Genomic DNA, 18,222 nt, shown 5'->3' on the forward strand with positions numbered 1-18,222 from the left:
GTCTATGACACTTCTATGACCTGTCTATGATCTGTCTATGACACCTCTATGACCTGTCTATGACACCTCTATGACCCGTCTATGACACCTCTATGACCTGTCTATGACACCTCTATGACCTGTCTATGACACCTCTCTGACCTGTCTATGACATCTCTATGACCTGTCTATGACACCTCTATGACCTGTCTATAACCTCTCTATGACCTGTCTATGACACCTCTATGACCTGTCTATAACCTCTCTATGACCTGTCTATGACACCTCTATGACCCGTCTATGATGCTTCTATGACACCTCTATGACCTGTCTATGACACCTCTCTGACCTGTCTATGACATCTCTATGACCTGTCTATGACACCTCTATGACCTGTCTATGACACCTCTATGACCCGTCTATGACCTGTCTATGACACCTCTATGACCTGTCTATGAAGTGTAATAACCGTCCGTTATAAGGGCTGGAGAACACCAGTCTGTCTGTGGCAGTAAAACTCTGTTAGTCCTGCTCCCTACTGACACTCTGAAACCAACCATTGTGGTGATCAACCAGTTTCCTATTCAACCAGTCTCCTATTCTGACACGTGATTGGTCAGCGTACGTCTCCTATTCTGACGCGTGATTGGTCAGCGTACATCTCCTATTCTGATGCGTGATTGGTCAGCGTACGTCTCCTATTCTGACGCGTGATTGGTCAGCGTACGTCTCCTATTCTGACACGTGATTGGTCTGCGTACGTCTCCTATTCTGACGTGTGATTGGTCAGCGTACGTCTCCTAGTCTGACGCGTGATTGGTCTGCGTACGGCTCCTATTCTGACGCGTGATTGGTCAGCGTACGTCTCCTATTCTGACGCGTGATTGGTCAGCGTACGTCTCCTAGTCTGACGCGTGATTGGTCTGCGTACGGCTCCTATTCTGACGCGTGATTGGTCAGCGTACGTCTTCTATTCTGACGCGTGATTGGTCAGCCTACCTCTCCTATTCTGACGTGTGATTGGTCAGCGTACGTCTCCTAGTCTGACGCGTGATTGGTCAGCGTACGTCTCCTATTCTGACGTGTGACTGGTCAGCGTACGTCTCCTAGTCTGACGTGTGATTGGTCAGTTGTTGTCAGCCAGTTCATTCACAAACTGACTCATCGTTTAAAGAGCGATGCTGAAATAGGATAATAACAACAAATCGGAATCACAACAACAACAACGACAACAACAACAACAACAACATATTAACCACATGAATCAGGAACGCCGGTTTAACGAAGGAGAGGAGAAGAAACAACAAGACGCGACAGAGGAGACTCTCTATTCTAGAGAGCAGTGGAGGGAAGGAGGGGCGGGGTTCTGGTACCCTAGCTTATTTAGGGCATCGCCATAGCAACAGAGCGAGGGTTCTGCGACAGGCGGCGATTCTAACTCAGGGGTCTCCCCCGCATATCAAAAGAAAGTAGTGCACTATATTGGGAATAGGGTGCCATTTCTGAATCTTGAGGGGCAAGGGAGGCGGGGGTTTGGGGGGCTCAGAATACTACAGGATAGTGTGCTCCTACAGCAGAGCACATACATGTTACCATGTTACATAGGCCTATGTGTTTTAATGTTACATCCGTGTTACAATACTGTCTGTGTAAACACAGCAGTGTGAGGTCGGGGGGTCACTGTGTCAGGGTCAGGAGGTCACCGTGGTCACTGTGTTATAAAACACAGCGGTGTGAGGTCACAACAGAACACTGCCCAGATGCTATAAAACACAGCAGTGTGAGGTCGGGGGAGGTCACTGTGTCAGGGTCAAGAGGTCACTGTCAGAATAAAGGACATCAGAGGGGCGAAGGGCAGGAGAGGTCATGTCCTGGAATACGACAACATAATAACATACAGATTTATAATAGTATTGATGACATTCCTCTCAGTTCCTCTGAGAATAACCAAAGACACTATTGAAGTGAGCAAACATATTGAGACATATAAACCTTATAACATCCCTACTGTCTGTTTCTAAACCATCAGAGGGGCCTTCTAGACCCAGGTCACCTAACTAACCCAGTGGTTCCTGGGGACCCAGAGGGGTCAACATGTCTGACCTAACCCAGGTCACCTAACTAACCCAGTGGTTCCTGGGGACCCAGAGGGGTCAACATGTCTGACCTAACCCAGGTCACCTAACTAACCCAGTGGTTCCTGGGGACCCAGAGGGGTCAACATGTCTGACCTAACCCAGGTCACCTAACTAACCCAGTGGTTCCTGGTCCTGGGGACCCAGAGGGGTCAACATGTCTGACCTAACCCAGGTCACCTAACTAACCCAGTGGTTCCTGGGGACCCAGAGGGGTCAACATGTCTGACCTAACCCAGGTCACCTAACTAACCCAGTGGTTCCTGGGGACCCAGAGGGGTCAACATGTCTGACCTAACCCAGGTCACCTAACTAACCCAGTGGTTCCTGGTCCTGGGGACCCAGAGGGGTCAACATGTCTGACCAAGCCCAGGTCACCTAACTAACCCAGTGGTTCCTGGTCCTGGGGACCCAGAGGGGTCAACATGTCTGACCCAACCCAGGTCAACTAACTAACCCAGTGGTTCCTGGGGACCCAGAGGGGTCAACATGTCTGACCTAACCCAGGTCACCTAACTAACCCAGTGGTTCCTGGGGACCCAGAGGGGTCAACATGTCTGACCTAACCCAGGTCACCTAACTAACCCAGTGGTTCCTGGTCCTGGGGACCCAGAGGGGTCAACATGTCTGACCTAACCCAGGTCAACTAACTAACCCAGTGGTTCCTGGTCCTGGGGACCCAGAGGGGTCAACATGTCTGACCTAACCCAGGTCACCTAACTAACCCAGTGGTTCCTGGGGACCCAGAGGGGTCAACATGTCTGACCTAACCCAGGTCAACTAACTAACCCAGTGATTCCTGGTCCTGGGGACCCAGAGGGGTCAACATGTCTGACCTAACCCAGGTCACCTAACTAACCCAGTGGTTCCTGGTCCTGGCGACCCAGAGGGGTCAACATGTCTGACCTAACCCAGGTCAACTAACTAACCCAGTGGTTCCTGGTCCTGGGGACCCAGAGGGGTCAACATGTCTGACCTAACCCAGGTCACCTAACTGACCCAGTGGTTCCTGGTCCTGGGGACCCAGAGGGGTCAACATGTCTGACCTAACCCAGGTCACCTAACTAACCCAGTGGTTCCTGGTCCTGGGGACCCAGAGGGGTCAACATGTCTGACCTAACCCAGGTCACCTAACTAACCCAGTGGTTCCTGGGGACCCAGAGGGGTCAACATGTCTGACCTAACCCAGGTCAACTAACTAACCCAGTGGTTCCTAGTCCTGGGGACCCAGAGGGGTCAACATGTCTGACCTAACCCAGGTCACCTAACTAACCCAGTGGTTCCTGGTCCTGGGGACCCAGAGGGGTCAACATGTCTGACCTAACCCAGGTCAACTAACTAACCCAGTGGTTCCTGGTCCTGGGGACCCAGAGGGGTCAACATGTCTGACCTAACCCAGGTCACCTAACTAACCCAGTGGTTCCTGGTCCTGGGGACCCAGAGGGGTCAACATGTCTGACCTAACCCAGGTCACCTAACTAACCCAGTGGTTGAATATGTGGACATCTACAAATACCTAGGTGTCTGGTTAGACTGTAAACTCTTCTCCCAGACTCAACATTAAACATCTCCAATCCAAAATGAAATCTAGTATCGGCTTACTATTTCGTAACAAACATCCTTCACTCACGCTGCCAAACATACCCTCGTAAAACTGACTATCCTACCGATCCTCGACATCATTTACAAAATAGCTTCCAATACTCGACTCAGCAAACTGGATGCAGTTTATCACAGTGCCATCCGTTTTGTCACCAAAATCCCTTTATACCACCCACCACTGTGACCTGTATGCTGTCGTTGGCTGGCCCTCGGTTCATATTCGTCGCCAAACCCACTGGCTCCAGGTCATCTATAAGTCTTTACTAGGTAAAGCCCCGCCTTATCTCAGCTCACTGGTCACCATAGCAACACCCACCCGTAGCATTTGTTCTACTGTGTTATTGACTGTACGTTTGTTTATGTGTAACTATGTGTTGTTGTATGTGTCGCACTGCTTTGCTTTATTCTTGGTCAGGGTCGCAGTTGTAAATGAGAACTTGTTCTCAACTGGCCTACCTGGTTAATAAATAAAGGTTAAATAAAATAAATAATTAAAAATGAAATGACTGAACAAATGAACAACGAAAACAGCACAGCAAGTAAGTGAAATAAATACGTTTTGATTACATTTACTAGTAATAGGGACATACGTCAATGCCGAGTGTGTGTGTGTGTGTGTGTGTGTGTGTGTGTGTGTGTGTGTGTGTGACCTTTATTTAACTAGGAAAATATTGGCCAAAAATGTCATATCGGTGCATCACTAATAATAATACTAGTAACAATAATACTATTAAAAAGTAATAATAGTAATAATAATATTTAAAAGTAATAGTAATATAGTAATAATAATACTGTTAAAAAGAGTAATAATAGTAATAATAGTAATAATAATATTTAAAAGTAATAGTAATATAGTAATAATAATACTGTTAAAAGAGTAATAATAGTAATAATAGTAATAATAATATTTAAAAGTAATAGTAATATAGTAATAATAATACTATTAAAAGAGTAATAATAGTTCTAATAAGTATAAGAATACTACTATTAGAATTAGTAGTAATAGTAGCGGTAATTTAGTAAAAATTACAATACTAGTAATAACAGCAACAGTAATAAGATTAATAGCAATAATAATAACAGTAATAGTAATAATAATAACAATATTACTATTAATAATAGTAATAATAACAACAGTAAAAATAATAATACCACTATTAATAATAGTATAAATAATAACAGCAATAATAATAATACTATTAATAATGATAGTAATAATAATAATAATACTATTAATAATAATAATAATAATAATAATACTATTAATAATACTAATAATAATAATAATACTATTAATAATAATAATAATAATAATAATAATAATAGTAATAATAATAATAGTAATAATAATAATAATAATAATAATAATAATAATAATAATAATAATAGTAATAATAATAATAATAATAATAATAATAATAATAATAATAATAATAATAATAATAATAATAGTAATAATAATAATAGTAATAATAATAATAGTAATAATAATAATAATAATAATAATAATAATAATAATAATAATAATAATAATAATAATAATAATAATAATAATAATAATAATAGTAATAATAATAATAATAATAATAATAATAGTAATAATAATAATAATAATAGTAATAATAATAATAATAATAATAATAATAATAATAATAGTAATAATAATAATAATAATAATAATAATAATAATAATAATAATAATAATAATAGTAATAATAATAATAGTAATAATAATAATAGTAATAATGGCTGTATTAGGGTAATACCTTCACTAGACTGGAATGTATTAGTAGTACAATCAGGAGAAACACCTTCACGATCTGTCATTTCTAGACTACTCTACCACGCACACAACACTACACTGGATGGTTACACAACTAACTTTACATCCTGTCTGTCCAGGACACATAAACCATCTACATCCTGTCTGTCCAGGACACATAAACCATCTACATCCTGTCTGTCCAGGACACATAAACCAGTGATCTACATCCAGTCTGTCCAGGACACATAAACCATCTACATCCTGTCTGTCCAGGACACATAAACCAGTGATCTACATCCTGTCTGTCCAGGACACATAAACCAGTGATCTACATCCTGTCTGTCCAGGACACATAAACCATCTACATCCTGTCTGTCCAGGACACATAACCATCTACATCCTGTCTGTCCAGGACACATAAACCAGTGATTTACATCCTGTCTGTCCAGGACACATAAACTAGTGACCTACATCCTGTCTGATCTCTCCACGTTGCTATGGTTCTATTCTCATCTCTGTGTTGTTGTATTTGTCGCACTGCTTTGCTTTATCTTGGCCAGGTCGCAGTGGTTCTATTCTCATCTCTCCACGTTGCTATGGTTCTATTCTCATCTCTCCATCCCTCCTTTCTTGACATCACTTCTGCACAAGTCCACTCCTTCCTTCAACGTCCTGTGACGTCATCACCCCTCGCCCCCGGTCTCCGTGTGTCATCTGGATGTCTTCATCTGATTGGCTGATGGCGTGTAGAGGTACCGGTAGATGGCGTAGTAATGGACGCCAGCTCCCATGGCAACAAACAGGTGCCAGATGGCGTGGGCGAACGGGACGAGGCCATCACTCTTGAAGAACACTATGCCCAGACAGTAACAGGCACCACCCACTAACAACTCACACAGCCCCTCACGGTCCGGCTACAGGGGGACAAAAAGGATGAAAGTTAATCCACCACACTCTTTCCCCACCTTGAGCCATTACCATTCAATTACCATACAACCATTCTCTTTGTTTCTGTTTAGCCTTGTGTTGTTTTGTTTTGATTACTGTTTTTTTTTTAGTTTCATTTCCACAATTGTAAAGAGACTTCGGGGTCCTTGAAGTTATTTAAAAGTCCTATGCGTTATTATGATTATAACATACTGGTTCTTACCCAGTAAGCAGTCTACGGACAAGAGAAAGCCCCATGCGCTATTATGATTATAACATACTGGTTCTGTCCCAGTAAGCAGTCTACGGACAAGAGAAAGCCCCATGCGTTATTATGATTATAACATACTGGTTCTGTCCCAGTAAGCAGTCTACGGACAAGAGAAAGCCCCATGCGTTATTATGATTATAACATACTGGTTCTGTCCCAGTAAGCAGTCTACGGACAAGAGAAAGCCCTATGCGTTATTATGATTATAACATACTGGTTCTGTCCCAGTAAGCAGTCTACGGAGACAAGAGAAAGCCCCATGCGTTATTATGATTATAACATACTGGTTCTGTCCCAGTAAGCAGTCTACGGACAAGAGAAAGCCCTATGCGTTATTATGATTATAACATACTGGTTCTGTCCCAGTAAGCAGTCTACGGACAAGAGAAAGCCCCATGCGTTATTATGATTATAACATACTGGTTCTGTCCCAGTAAGCAGTCTACGGACAAGAGAAAGCCCCATGCGTTATTATGATTATAACATACTGGTTCTTACCCAGTAAGCAGTCTACGGACAAGAGAAAGCCCCATGCGTTATTATGATTATAACATACTGGTTCTGTCCCAGTAAGCAGTCTACGGACAAGAGAAAGCCCCATGCGTTATTATGATTATAACATACTGGTTCTGTCCCAGTAAGCAGTCTACGGACAAGAGAAAGCCCTATGCGTTATTATGATTATAACAAGAGAAAGCATTCCGTGCTTTGGTTTCCTTTACCTGGCCACCTTTACCTGGCCACCTTTACCTGGCCACCTTTACCTGGCCACCTTGACCTGGCCACCTTGACCTGGCCCCCTTCACCTGGCCCCCTTTACCTGGCCCCCTTTACCTGGCCACCTTTACCTGGCCACCTTTACCTGGCCACCTTACCTGGCCCCCTTTACATGGCCCCCTTTACCTGGTCACCTTTACCTGGCCACCTTTACCTGGCCACCTTTACCTGGCCACCTTTACCTGGCCACCTTTACCTGGCCACCTTTACCTGGCCACCTTTACCTGGCCACCTTTACCTGGCCACCTTTACCTGGCTACCTTTACCTGGCCACATTTACCCCCCTTACCTGGCCACCTTTACCTGGCCAACTTTACCTGGCCACCTTTACCTGGCCACCTTTACCTGGCAAACTTTACCTGGCCACCTTTACCTGGCTACCTTTACCTGGCCACATTTACCCCCCTTACCTGGCCACCTTTACCTGGCCACCTTTACCTGGCCACCTTTACCTGGCCACCTTTACCTGGCCACATTTACCCCCCTTACCTGGCCAACTTTACCTGGCCACCTTTACCTGGCCACCTTTACCTGGCCACCTTTACCTGGCCACCTTTACCTGGCCACCTTTACCTGGCCACCTTTACCTGGCCACCTTTACCTGGCCACCTTTACCTGGCCACCTTTACCTGGCCAACTTTACCTGGCCAACTTTACCTGGCCACCTTTACCTGGCCAACTTTACCTGGCCAACTTTACCTGGCCAACTTTACCTGGCCACCTTTACCTGGCCACCTTTACCTGGCCACCTTTACCTGGCCACATTTACCCCCCTTACCTGGCCAACTTTACCTGGCCACCTTTACCTGGCCACCTTTACCTGGCCACCTTTACCTGGCCACCTTTACCTGGCCACATTTACCCCCCTTACCTGGCCACCTTTACCTGGCCACCTTTACCTGGCCACCTTTACCTGGCCAACTTTACCTGGCCCCCTTTACCTGGCCCCCTTTACCTGGCCAACTTTACCTGGCCCCCTTTACCTGGCCACCTTTACCTGGCCACCTTTACCTGGCCAACTTTACCTGGCCCCCTTTACCTGGCCAACTTTACCTGGCCCCCTTTACCTGGCCAACTTTACCTGGCCACCTTTACCTGGCTACCTTTTTTTTTTGCATTTGTGCTCTTAAAAACCAATGCAAGTCAATATCCCCGATTTGAGCATTTTTAGAGTTTGATGTCTAAAAGTGTCTCACCATTGACAGGATGACCAAGGCTGGGAACACTCCCATCACTGTATAACAGATCAGTTCCATCAACTTATACCTGGAGAGATAGAGAGACAGAGAGAGAGAAGGGGAGAGAGAGAGACAGAGAGAGAGAGAGAATGGGAGAGAGAGAGAGAGAGGGAGAGAGAATGGGAGAGAGAAAGAGAGAGAGAGGGAGAGAGAGAGAATGGGAGAGAGAAGGGGAGAGAGAGAGAGACAGAGAGAGAGAGAGAAAGAGAGAATGGGAGAGAGAAAGAGAGAGAGAGGGAGAGAGAGAGAGAATGGGAGAGAGAAAGAGAGAGAGAGAGGGAGAGAGAGAGAATGGGAGAGAGAAGGGGAGAGAGAGAGACAGAGAGAGAGAGAGAGAACGAGAGAGAGAGAGAAAGAGAGAATGGGAGAGAGAAAGAGAGAGAGAGGGAGAGAGAGAGAATGGGAGAGAGAGAGAGAGAGAGGAGAGAGAGAGAGAGAGAGAGAGAGAGAGAGAGAGAGAGAGAGAGAGAATGGGAGAGAGAGAGAGAGAGGGAGGGAGAGAGAGAGAGAGAAAGAGCGAGAGAGAAAGAGAGAAGGAGGAGGTTAGATATAGGTCAGGAACATAGTTAGGGTTTAGGGTCTCACAAGAGTCAGGGTTAAAAGGTCAGAGTGGAGTATTGTGACCTCTTACCTCTCGTGGGAGAAGACACCCCCCCCCACCACAAACACGTTACCTCTCATTGAAGAAACCTCCCCCCCATAACCACCTCACCTCTCGTGGAAGAAGAAGACGTATGTTGTTCCGACAGAGGCCATCACCCAGACCAACCACCTCATGTGACAGGTCCAGGGTCCCAGCTCCCGCAGGTTCAACCTGGATAGTAATCATGGTACATATCACATCACTTTAAAACAGACTACACACAAAACAAGGGCGTCGTGTTCACAAGTTCGGCAAACTGAGCTAGTGTAGTCCAGACTAGTGTAGTCCAGACTAGTGTAGTCCAGACTAGTGTTGTCCAGACTATGATGCTGTAGTCCAGACTAGTGTAGTCCAGACTATGATGCTGTAGTCCAGACTAGTGTAGTCCAGACTAGTGTAGTCCAGTATATGATGCTGTAGTCCAGACTAGTGTAGTCCAGTATATGATGCTGTAGTCCAGACTATGATGCTGTAGTCCAGACTATGATGATGTAGTCCAGACTAGTGTAGTCCAGTATATGATGCTGTAGTCTAGACTAGTGTAGTCCAGACTATGATGCTGTAGTCCATACTAGTGTAGTCCAGACTAGTGTTGTCCAGACTATGATGCTGTAGTCCAGACTAGTGTAGTCCAGTATATGATGCTGTAGTCCAGACTAGTGTTGTCCAGACTATGATGCTGTAGTCCATACTAGTGTAGTCCAGTATATGATGCTGTAGTCCAGACTAGTGTAGTCCAGTATATGATGCTGTAGTCCAGTATATGATGCTGTAGTCCACATATGTCAGAGTCAAGGCCCGCGGGCCACATCCGGCCCGCAAGAAGGTTTTTTACGGCCCCTGGGATGATCTTGATTTATTATTAGAACCGGCCCGCAGCAAGCCGGCAGCCCGCAGATCTTTTACACGCACCAATACTACATTTCCCACAATGCAAAGGTGACGCACCGAGCAGTAGGCTGCTTCATTTCAATATTTATTGGCACAGCAGTCGTCAGCATCACAGTAAAATTAACTTTCAGATACCCATCAAAAATGGCAAAACGGAAGGTGGATACTGAGAACCGGGGGTTTCAAACAAGGTGGGAGTCGGAGTATATGTTCACGAAGGTAGCTGGAAAACCTGTGTGTCTTCTGTGTGGAGAAAGTGTGGCGGTACTGAAAGAGTATAATCTGAGACGACATTATGAAACGAAACACGCGGACAAAAACAAGAATATGGACATGGAACAAAGGCTACAAAAGGCAGAGGAATTAAAACGAGGCCTCAAATCTCGACAGGCTCTGTTCAAAAAAGCCAAATCACAAGGCCAGGCTGCTGTCAAGGCCAGTTTTATTTTGGCAGAAGAGATCGCTAAATCAGCCCGGCCATTTACGGAGGGGGATTTCATCAAAAACTGCATGATTAAAGTTTGTGACGAAGTTTGCCCAGAAAAAGGCAACTCTTTTTAAATGTGAGTCTGAGCAGAAACACCATTGCCGAGAGAGTAGACCAGTTGTCCATCAATCTAAAAGAGCAGCTTGTGAAAAAGGGAAAAGATTTTATTGCATATTCCTTGGCTGTGGATGAGAGCACCGACATTTCTGACATTGCCCAGTTGTCAATTTTCATCCGCGGAGTGGACTCCAACCTAAGCGTGACAGAGGAGTTTTGGCTTTACGTCCTATGCATGGCACAACTACGGGGCATGATTTGTATGAAGAGGTGTCAAGATGTGTAAATGAGATGGAGCTGCCTTGGGAAAAACTCGTGGGTTTGACAACCGACGGAGCACCTGCGATGTGTGGACACAGGAGCGGACTGGTGGCGAAGATACGGGAAAAGATGCAAGAGGAAAACGCGACAGGTGAGCTGACAGCTTATCATTGTATCATACACCAGGAAGCGTTGTGCGGTAAAGCCTTGAAAATGGAGCATGTAATGAGCATCATCACGCGCACAGTTAACTTTATCAGAGCCAAAGGTTTGAATCACCGCCAGTTCAAGGCATTTCTGACGGAGTTAGAAACGGAGCATGGTGATTTGCCTTATCACACAGAGGTGCGATGGCTAAGCCAGGGAAAGGTGCTTCAAAGATGTTTCGAGCTTCGTGAGGAGATTTGTCTGTTCTTGGACAGCAAAGGGAAAGACACAACACAACTCCGAGACGAAATGTTTCTGTGTGAAATGGCTTTTCTGTGTGACATTACGAGTCATCTGAATGCAATAAACTTGCAGCTGCAGGGTCGGGATCGTGTCATCTCTGATATGTACAGTACAGTGAAGGCATTTAAAACCAAACTGACTCTGTGGGAGACGCAGATGCGGAAAGAAAATTTGAGCCACTTTCCCAGCTGCCAGACCATGAAAGAGAAGCTCTCTACCAGTGCGTTCCCGAGCACACAGTTGGCTGATAAAATAGGTATGCTTGCCGCTGACTTTCGACGCCGATTTGCTGACTTTGAAGCACAAAAAAGCAGGTTGGAACTGCTCGGTAACCCATTTGCTGTTGACGTGGAAAGCTCACCACCAAACCTCCAAATGGAGTTGATTGACCTCCAATGCAATGATGCACTGAGGGCAAAATATGCGGCAGTGGGTGCTGCGGAGTTCGCCCGTTTCCTCCCGGCACAATGCCCCAGCTGCGCATCCAGGCTGCTCAAACGTTGTCTATGTTTGGCAGCACATACCTGTGTGAACAACTGTTTTCTTTGATGAACCTGAACAAAACATCACACAGAAGTCGACTTACTGCTGAACACCTCCACTCAATTCTGAGGATTTCTTCAGCTCAGAGCCTTACCCCTATGAACATTGATGAACTTGTGGAAAAGATGGGACACCACCAAGTATCACCCTCAACCTCAAACAAGTGAACATTACTGTGCAATCACATATTTAGAGTTTTTACTCAGTTCAAGTTTAAAAGTTAAAATTTAATATTTGTTTTCACTGCATGTTACTTCTCCTTAAACAAAGTGTTGTTTTTGATTAATAGATTTTTGCACTTTATTTTTTTGTATTTCAATCCAATTATATTTTAAAAATATTTCAGTTGAGTGGATGATAGAAAATTGCTATTATTGTTTTTTCTTTGAAGTAAATTTAGCCCACTTTTGCTAAAATAGAAAATATAGTCTACTGATGGTGCCTTGAATACCGGTTTCTTTCATTTAATGTTCATGTTATGGGGATATTTATATAAAGGAAATTTGTCTTTTGTGTCTGTTGAAAATTAAAGATTACTGACAGAGCCATAAGAAAATATTGCTTTATTTATCTGATCATATTGTAATATATTTGTTAGGTTTTCAGTAGGTTCAATTAGGTTCACTAGACTATATGCGTCATTTAAAAATTTTCAATGAACATTCGAACAGTCCGGCCCTCGTCTTGTAGCTGATTTTTTTATTTGGCCCTCCGTCCATTTGACTTTGACACCCCTGCTGTAGTCCATACTAGTGTTGTCCAGACTATGATGCTGTAGTCCAGACTAGTGTAGTCCAGTATATGATGCTGTAGTCCAGTATATGATGCTGTAGTCCATACTAGTGTAGTCCAGTATATGATGCTGTAGTCCAGACTAGTGTAGTCCAGTATATGATGCTGTAGTCCAGACTAGTGTTGTCCAGACTATGATGCTGTAGTCCAGACTATGATGCTGTAGTCCAGACTAGTGTAGTCCAGTATATGATGCTGTAGTCCATACTAGTGTAGTCCAGACTATGATGCTGTAGTCCAGACTAGTGTTGTCCAGTATATGATGCTGTAGTCCAGACTAGTTTAGTCCAGTATATGATGCTGTAGTCCAGACTAGTGTTGTCCAGACTATGATGCTGTAGTCCAGACTAGTGTTGTCCAGTATATGATGCTGTAGTCCAGACTATGATGCTGTAGTCCAGACTAGTGTTGTCCAGTATATGATGCTGTAGTCCAGACTAGTGTTGTCCAGACTATGATGCTGTAGTCCATACTAGTGTAGTCCAGTATATGATGCTGTAGTCCAGACTAGTGTAGTCCAGTATATGATGCTGTAGTCCAGACTAGTGTAGTCCAGACTATGATGCTGTAGTCCAGACTAGTGTAGTCCAGACTATGATGCTGTAGTCCATACTAGTGTAGTCCAGTATATGATGCTGTAGTCCAGGCTAGTGTAGTCCAGTATATGATGCTGTAGTCTAGACTAGTGTAGTCCAGACTATGATGCTGTAGTCCATACTAGTGTAGTCCAGACTATGATGCTGTAGTCCAGACTAGTGTAGTCCAGTATATGATGCTGTAGTCCAGACTAGTGTAGTCCAGTATATGATGCTGTAGTCCAGACTAGTGTTGTCCAGACTATGATGCTGTAGTCCAGACTAGTGTTGTCCAGTATATGATGCTGTAGTCCATACTAGTGTAGTCCAGTATATGATGCTGTAGTCCAGACTAGTGTAGTCCAGTATATGATGCTGTAGTCCAGACTAGTGTTGTCCAGACTATGATGCTGTAGTCCAGACTAGTGTTGTCCAGTATATGATGCTGTAGTCCATACTAGTGTAGTCCAGTATATGATGCTGTAGTCCAGACTAGTGTTGTCCAGTATATGATGCTGTAGTCCATACTAGTGTAGTCCAGTATATGATGCTGTAGTCCATACTAGTGTAGTCCAGTATATGATGCTGTAGTCCAGACTACTGTAGTCCAGTATATGATGCTGTAGTCCAGACTAGTGTAGTCCAGTATATGATGCTGTAGTCCATACTAGTGTAGTCCAGTATATGATGCTGTAGTCCAGACTAGTGTAGTCCAGTATATGATGCTGTAGTCCAGACTAGTGTTGTCCAGTATATGATGCTGTAGTCCAGACTAGTGTTGTCCAGATTATGATGCTGTAGTCCAGTATATGATGCTGTAGTCCAGACTAGTGTAGTCCAGTATATGATGCTGTAGTCCAGTATATGATGCTGTAGTCCATACTAGTGTAGTCCAGTATATGATGCTGTAGTCCAGACTAGTGTAGTCCAGTATATGATGCTGTAGTCCAGACTAGTGTTGTCCAGACTATGATGCTGTAGTCCAGACTATGATGCTGTAGTCCAGACTAGTGTAGTCCAGTATATGATGCTGTAGTCCAGACTAGTGTAGTCCAGACTATGATGCTGTAGTCCAGGCTAGTGTAGTCCAGTATATGATGTTGTAGTCCAGACTAGTGTAGTCCAGACTATGATGCTGTAGTCCATACTAGTGTAGTCCAGTATATGATGCTGTAGTCCAGGCTAGTGTAGTCCAGTATATGATGCTGTAGTCTAGACTAGTGTAGTCCAGACTATGATGCTGTAGTCCATACTAGTGTAGTCCAGACTAGTGTTGTCCAGACTATGATGCTGTAGTCCAGACTAGTGTAGTCCAGTATATGATGCTGTAGTCCAGACTAGTGTAGTCCAGTATATGATGCTGTAGTCCAGACTAGTGTTGTCCAGACTATGATGCTGTAGTCCAGACTAGTGTTGTCCAGTATATGATGCTGTAGTCCATACTAGTGTAGTCCAGTATATGATGCTGTAGTCCAGACTAGTGTAGTCCAGTATATGATGCTGTAGTCCAGACTAGTGTTGTCCAGACTATGATGCTGTAGTCCAGACTAGTGTTGTCCAGTATATGATGCTGTAGTCCATACTAGTGTAGTCCAGTATATGATGCTGTAGTCCAGACTAGTGTTGTCCAGTATATGATGCTGTAGTCCATACTAGTGTAGTCCAGTATATGATGCTGTAGTCCATACTAGTGTAGTCCAGTATATGATGCTGTAGTCCAGACTACTGTAGTCCAGTATATGATGCTGTAGTCCATACTAGTGTAGTCCAGTATATGATGCTGTAGTCCAGACTAGTGTAGTCCAGTATATGATGCTGTAGTCCAGACTAGTGTTGTCCAGACTATGATGCTGTAGTCCAGACTATGATGCTGTAGTCCAGACTAGTGTAGTCCAGTATATGATGCTGTAGTCCAGACTAGTGTAGTCCAGACTATGATGCTGTAGTCCAGGCTAGTGTAGTCCAGTATATGATGTTGTAGTCCAGACTAGTGTAGTCCAGACTATGATGCTGTAGTCCATACTAGTGTAGTCCAGTATATGATGCTGTAGTCCAGGCTAGTGTAGTCCAGTATATGATGCTGTAGTCTAGACTAGTGTAGTCCAGACTATGATGCTGTAGTCCATACTAGTGTAGTCCAGACTAGTGTTGTCCAGACTATGATGCTGTAGTCCAGACTAGTGTAGTCCAGTATATGATGCTGTAGTCCAGACTAGTGTAGTCCAGTATATGATGCTGTAGTCCAGACTAGTGTTGTCCAGACTATGATGCTGTAGTCCAGACTAGTGTTGTCCAGTATATGATGCTGTAGTCCATACTAGTGTAGTCCAGTATATGATGCTGTAGTCCAGACTAGTGTAGTCCAGTATATGATGCTGTAGTCCAGACTAGTGTTGTCCAGACTATGATGCTGTAGTCCAGACTAGTGTTGTCCAGTATATGATGCTGTAGTCCATACTAGTGTAGTCCAGTATATGATGCTGTAGTCCAGACTAGTGTTGTCCAGTATATGATGCTGTAGTCCATACTAGTGTAGTCCAGTATATGATGCTGTAGTCCATACTAGTGTAGTCCAGTATATGATGCTGTAGTCCAGACTACTGTAGTCCAGTATATGATGCTGTAGTCCATACTAGTGTAGTCCAGACTAGTGTAGTCCAGTATATGATGCTGTAGTCCATACTAGTGTAGTCCAGTATATGATGCTGTAGTCCAGACTAGTGTAGTCCAGTATATGATGCTGTAGTCCAGACTAGTGTTGTCCAGACTATGATGCTGTAGTCCATACTAGTGTAGTCCAGTATATGATGCTGTAGTCCAGACTAGTGTAGTCCAGTATATGATGCTGTAGTCCAGTATATGATGCTGTAGTCCATACTAGTGTTGTCCAGACTATGATGCTGTAGTCCAGACTAGTGTAGTCCAGTATATGATGCTGTAGTCCAGTATATGATGCTGTAGTCCATACTAGTGTAGTCCAGTATATGATGCTGTAGTCCAGACTAGTGTAGTCCAGTATATGATGCTGTAGTCCAGACTAGTGTTGTCCAGTATATGATGCTGTAGTCCAGACTATGATGCTGTAGTCCAGACTAGTGTTGTCCAGTATATGATGCTGTAGTCCAGACTAGTGTTGTCCAGTATATGATGCTGTAGTCCATACTAGTGTAGTCCAGACTATGATGCTGTAGTCCAGACTAGTGTTGTCCAGTATATGATGCTATAGTCCAGACTAGTTTAGTCCAGTATATGATGCTGTAGTCCAGTATATGATGCTGTAGTCCAGACTAGTGTTGTCCAGACTATGATGCTGTAGTCCAGACTATGATGCTGTAGTCCAGACTAGTGTAGTCCAGTATATGATGCTGTAGTCCATACTAGTGTAGTCCAGTATATGATGCTGTAGTCCAGACTAGTGTAGTCCAGTATATGATGCTGTAGTCCAGACTAGTGTAGTCCAGACTATGATGCTGTAGTCCAGACTAGTGTAGTCCAGACTATGATGCTGTAGTCCAGACTAGTGTAGTCCAGACTATGATGCTGTAGTCCAGACTAGTGTAGTCCAGACTAGTGTTGTCCAGTATATGATGCTGTAGTCCAGACTAGTGTAGTCCAGACTATGATGCTGTAGTCCAGGCTAGTGTAGTCCAGTATATGATGTTGTAGTCCAGACTAGTGTAGTCCAGACTATGATGCTGTAGTCCATACTAGTGTAGTCCAGTATATGATGCTGTAGTCCAGGCTAGTGTAGTCCAGTATATGATGCTGTAGTCTAGACTAGTGTAGTCCAGACTATGATGCTGTAGTCCATACTAGTGTAGTCCAGACTAGTGTTGTCCAGACTATGATGCTGTAGTCCAGACTAGTGTAGTCCAGTATATGATGCTGTAGTCCAGACTAGTGTTGTCCAGTATATGATGCTGTAGTCCATACTAGTGTAGTCCAGTATATGATGCTGTAGTCCAGACTAGTGTAGTCCAGTATATGATGCTGTAGTCCAGACTAGTGTAGTCCAGTATATGATGCTGTAGTCCAGACTAGTGTTGTCCAGTATATGATGCTGTAGTCCATACTAGTGTAGTCCAGTATATGATGCTGTAGTCCAGACTAGTGTTGTCCAGTATATGATGCTGTAGTCCATACTAGTGTAGTCCAGTATATGATGCTGTAGTCCATACTAGTGTAGTCCAGTATATGATGCTGTAGTCCATACTAGTGTAGTCCAGTATATGATGCTGTAGTCCAGACTACTGTAGTCCAGTATATGATGCTGTAGTCCATACTAGTGTAGTCCAGACTAGTGTAGTCCAGTATATGATGCTGTAGTCCAGACTAGTGTAGTCCAGTATATGATGCTGTAGTCCAGACTAGTGTTGTCCAGACTATGATGCTGTAGTCCAGACTAGTGTTGTCCAGTATATGATGCTGTAGTCCATACTAGTGTAGTCCAGTATATGATGCTGTAGTCCAGACTAGTGTAGTCCAGTATATGATGCTGTAGTCCAGTATATGATGCTGTAGTCCATACTAGTGTAGTCCAGTATATGATGCTGTAGTCCAGACTAGTGTAGTCCAGTATATGATGCTGTAGTCCAGACTAGTGTTGTCCAGACTATGATGCTGTAGTCCAGACTATGATGCTGTAGTCCAGACTAGTGTAGTCCAGTATATGATGCTGTAGTCCATACTAGTGTAGTCCAGACTATGATGCTGTAGTCCAGACTAGTGTTGTCCAGTATATGATGCTGTAGTCCAGACTAGTTCAGTCCAGTATATGATGCTGTAGTCCAGACTAGTGTTGTCCAGACTATGATGCTGTAGTCCAGACT

At 43.9% G+C, this 18,222-nt stretch overlaps 1 protein-coding gene across 1 annotated transcript in view; it reads right to left on the reverse strand.

Moving 5' to 3' along the window:
• Nucleotides 1-5,390: 5,390 nt before the first annotated feature.
• Nucleotides 5,391-18,222, reverse strand: part of LOC135570279 (monocyte to macrophage differentiation factor 2-like) — a 67,752-nt gene continuing 54,920 nt past the window's right edge. The window contains exons 5-7 of the mRNA XM_065016394.1: nt 9,407-9,508; nt 8,653-8,722; nt 5,391-6,395 (exon numbers count right to left, since the gene is read on the reverse strand). Of these exons, the coding sequence (XP_064872466.1) occupies nt 6,192-6,395; nt 8,653-8,722; nt 9,407-9,508 (376 nt within the window). The 3' untranslated portion in view covers nt 5,391-6,191. The remainder of the gene's footprint in view (nt 6,396-8,652; nt 8,723-9,406; nt 9,509-18,222) is intronic.

The sequence above is a fragment of the Oncorhynchus nerka genome, unplaced genomic scaffold (genome assembly GCF_034236695.1).
Source record: "Oncorhynchus nerka isolate Pitt River unplaced genomic scaffold, Oner_Uvic_2.0 unplaced_scaffold_1001, whole genome shotgun sequence".
Taxonomy (NCBI): domain Eukaryota; kingdom Metazoa; phylum Chordata; class Actinopteri; order Salmoniformes; family Salmonidae; genus Oncorhynchus; species Oncorhynchus nerka.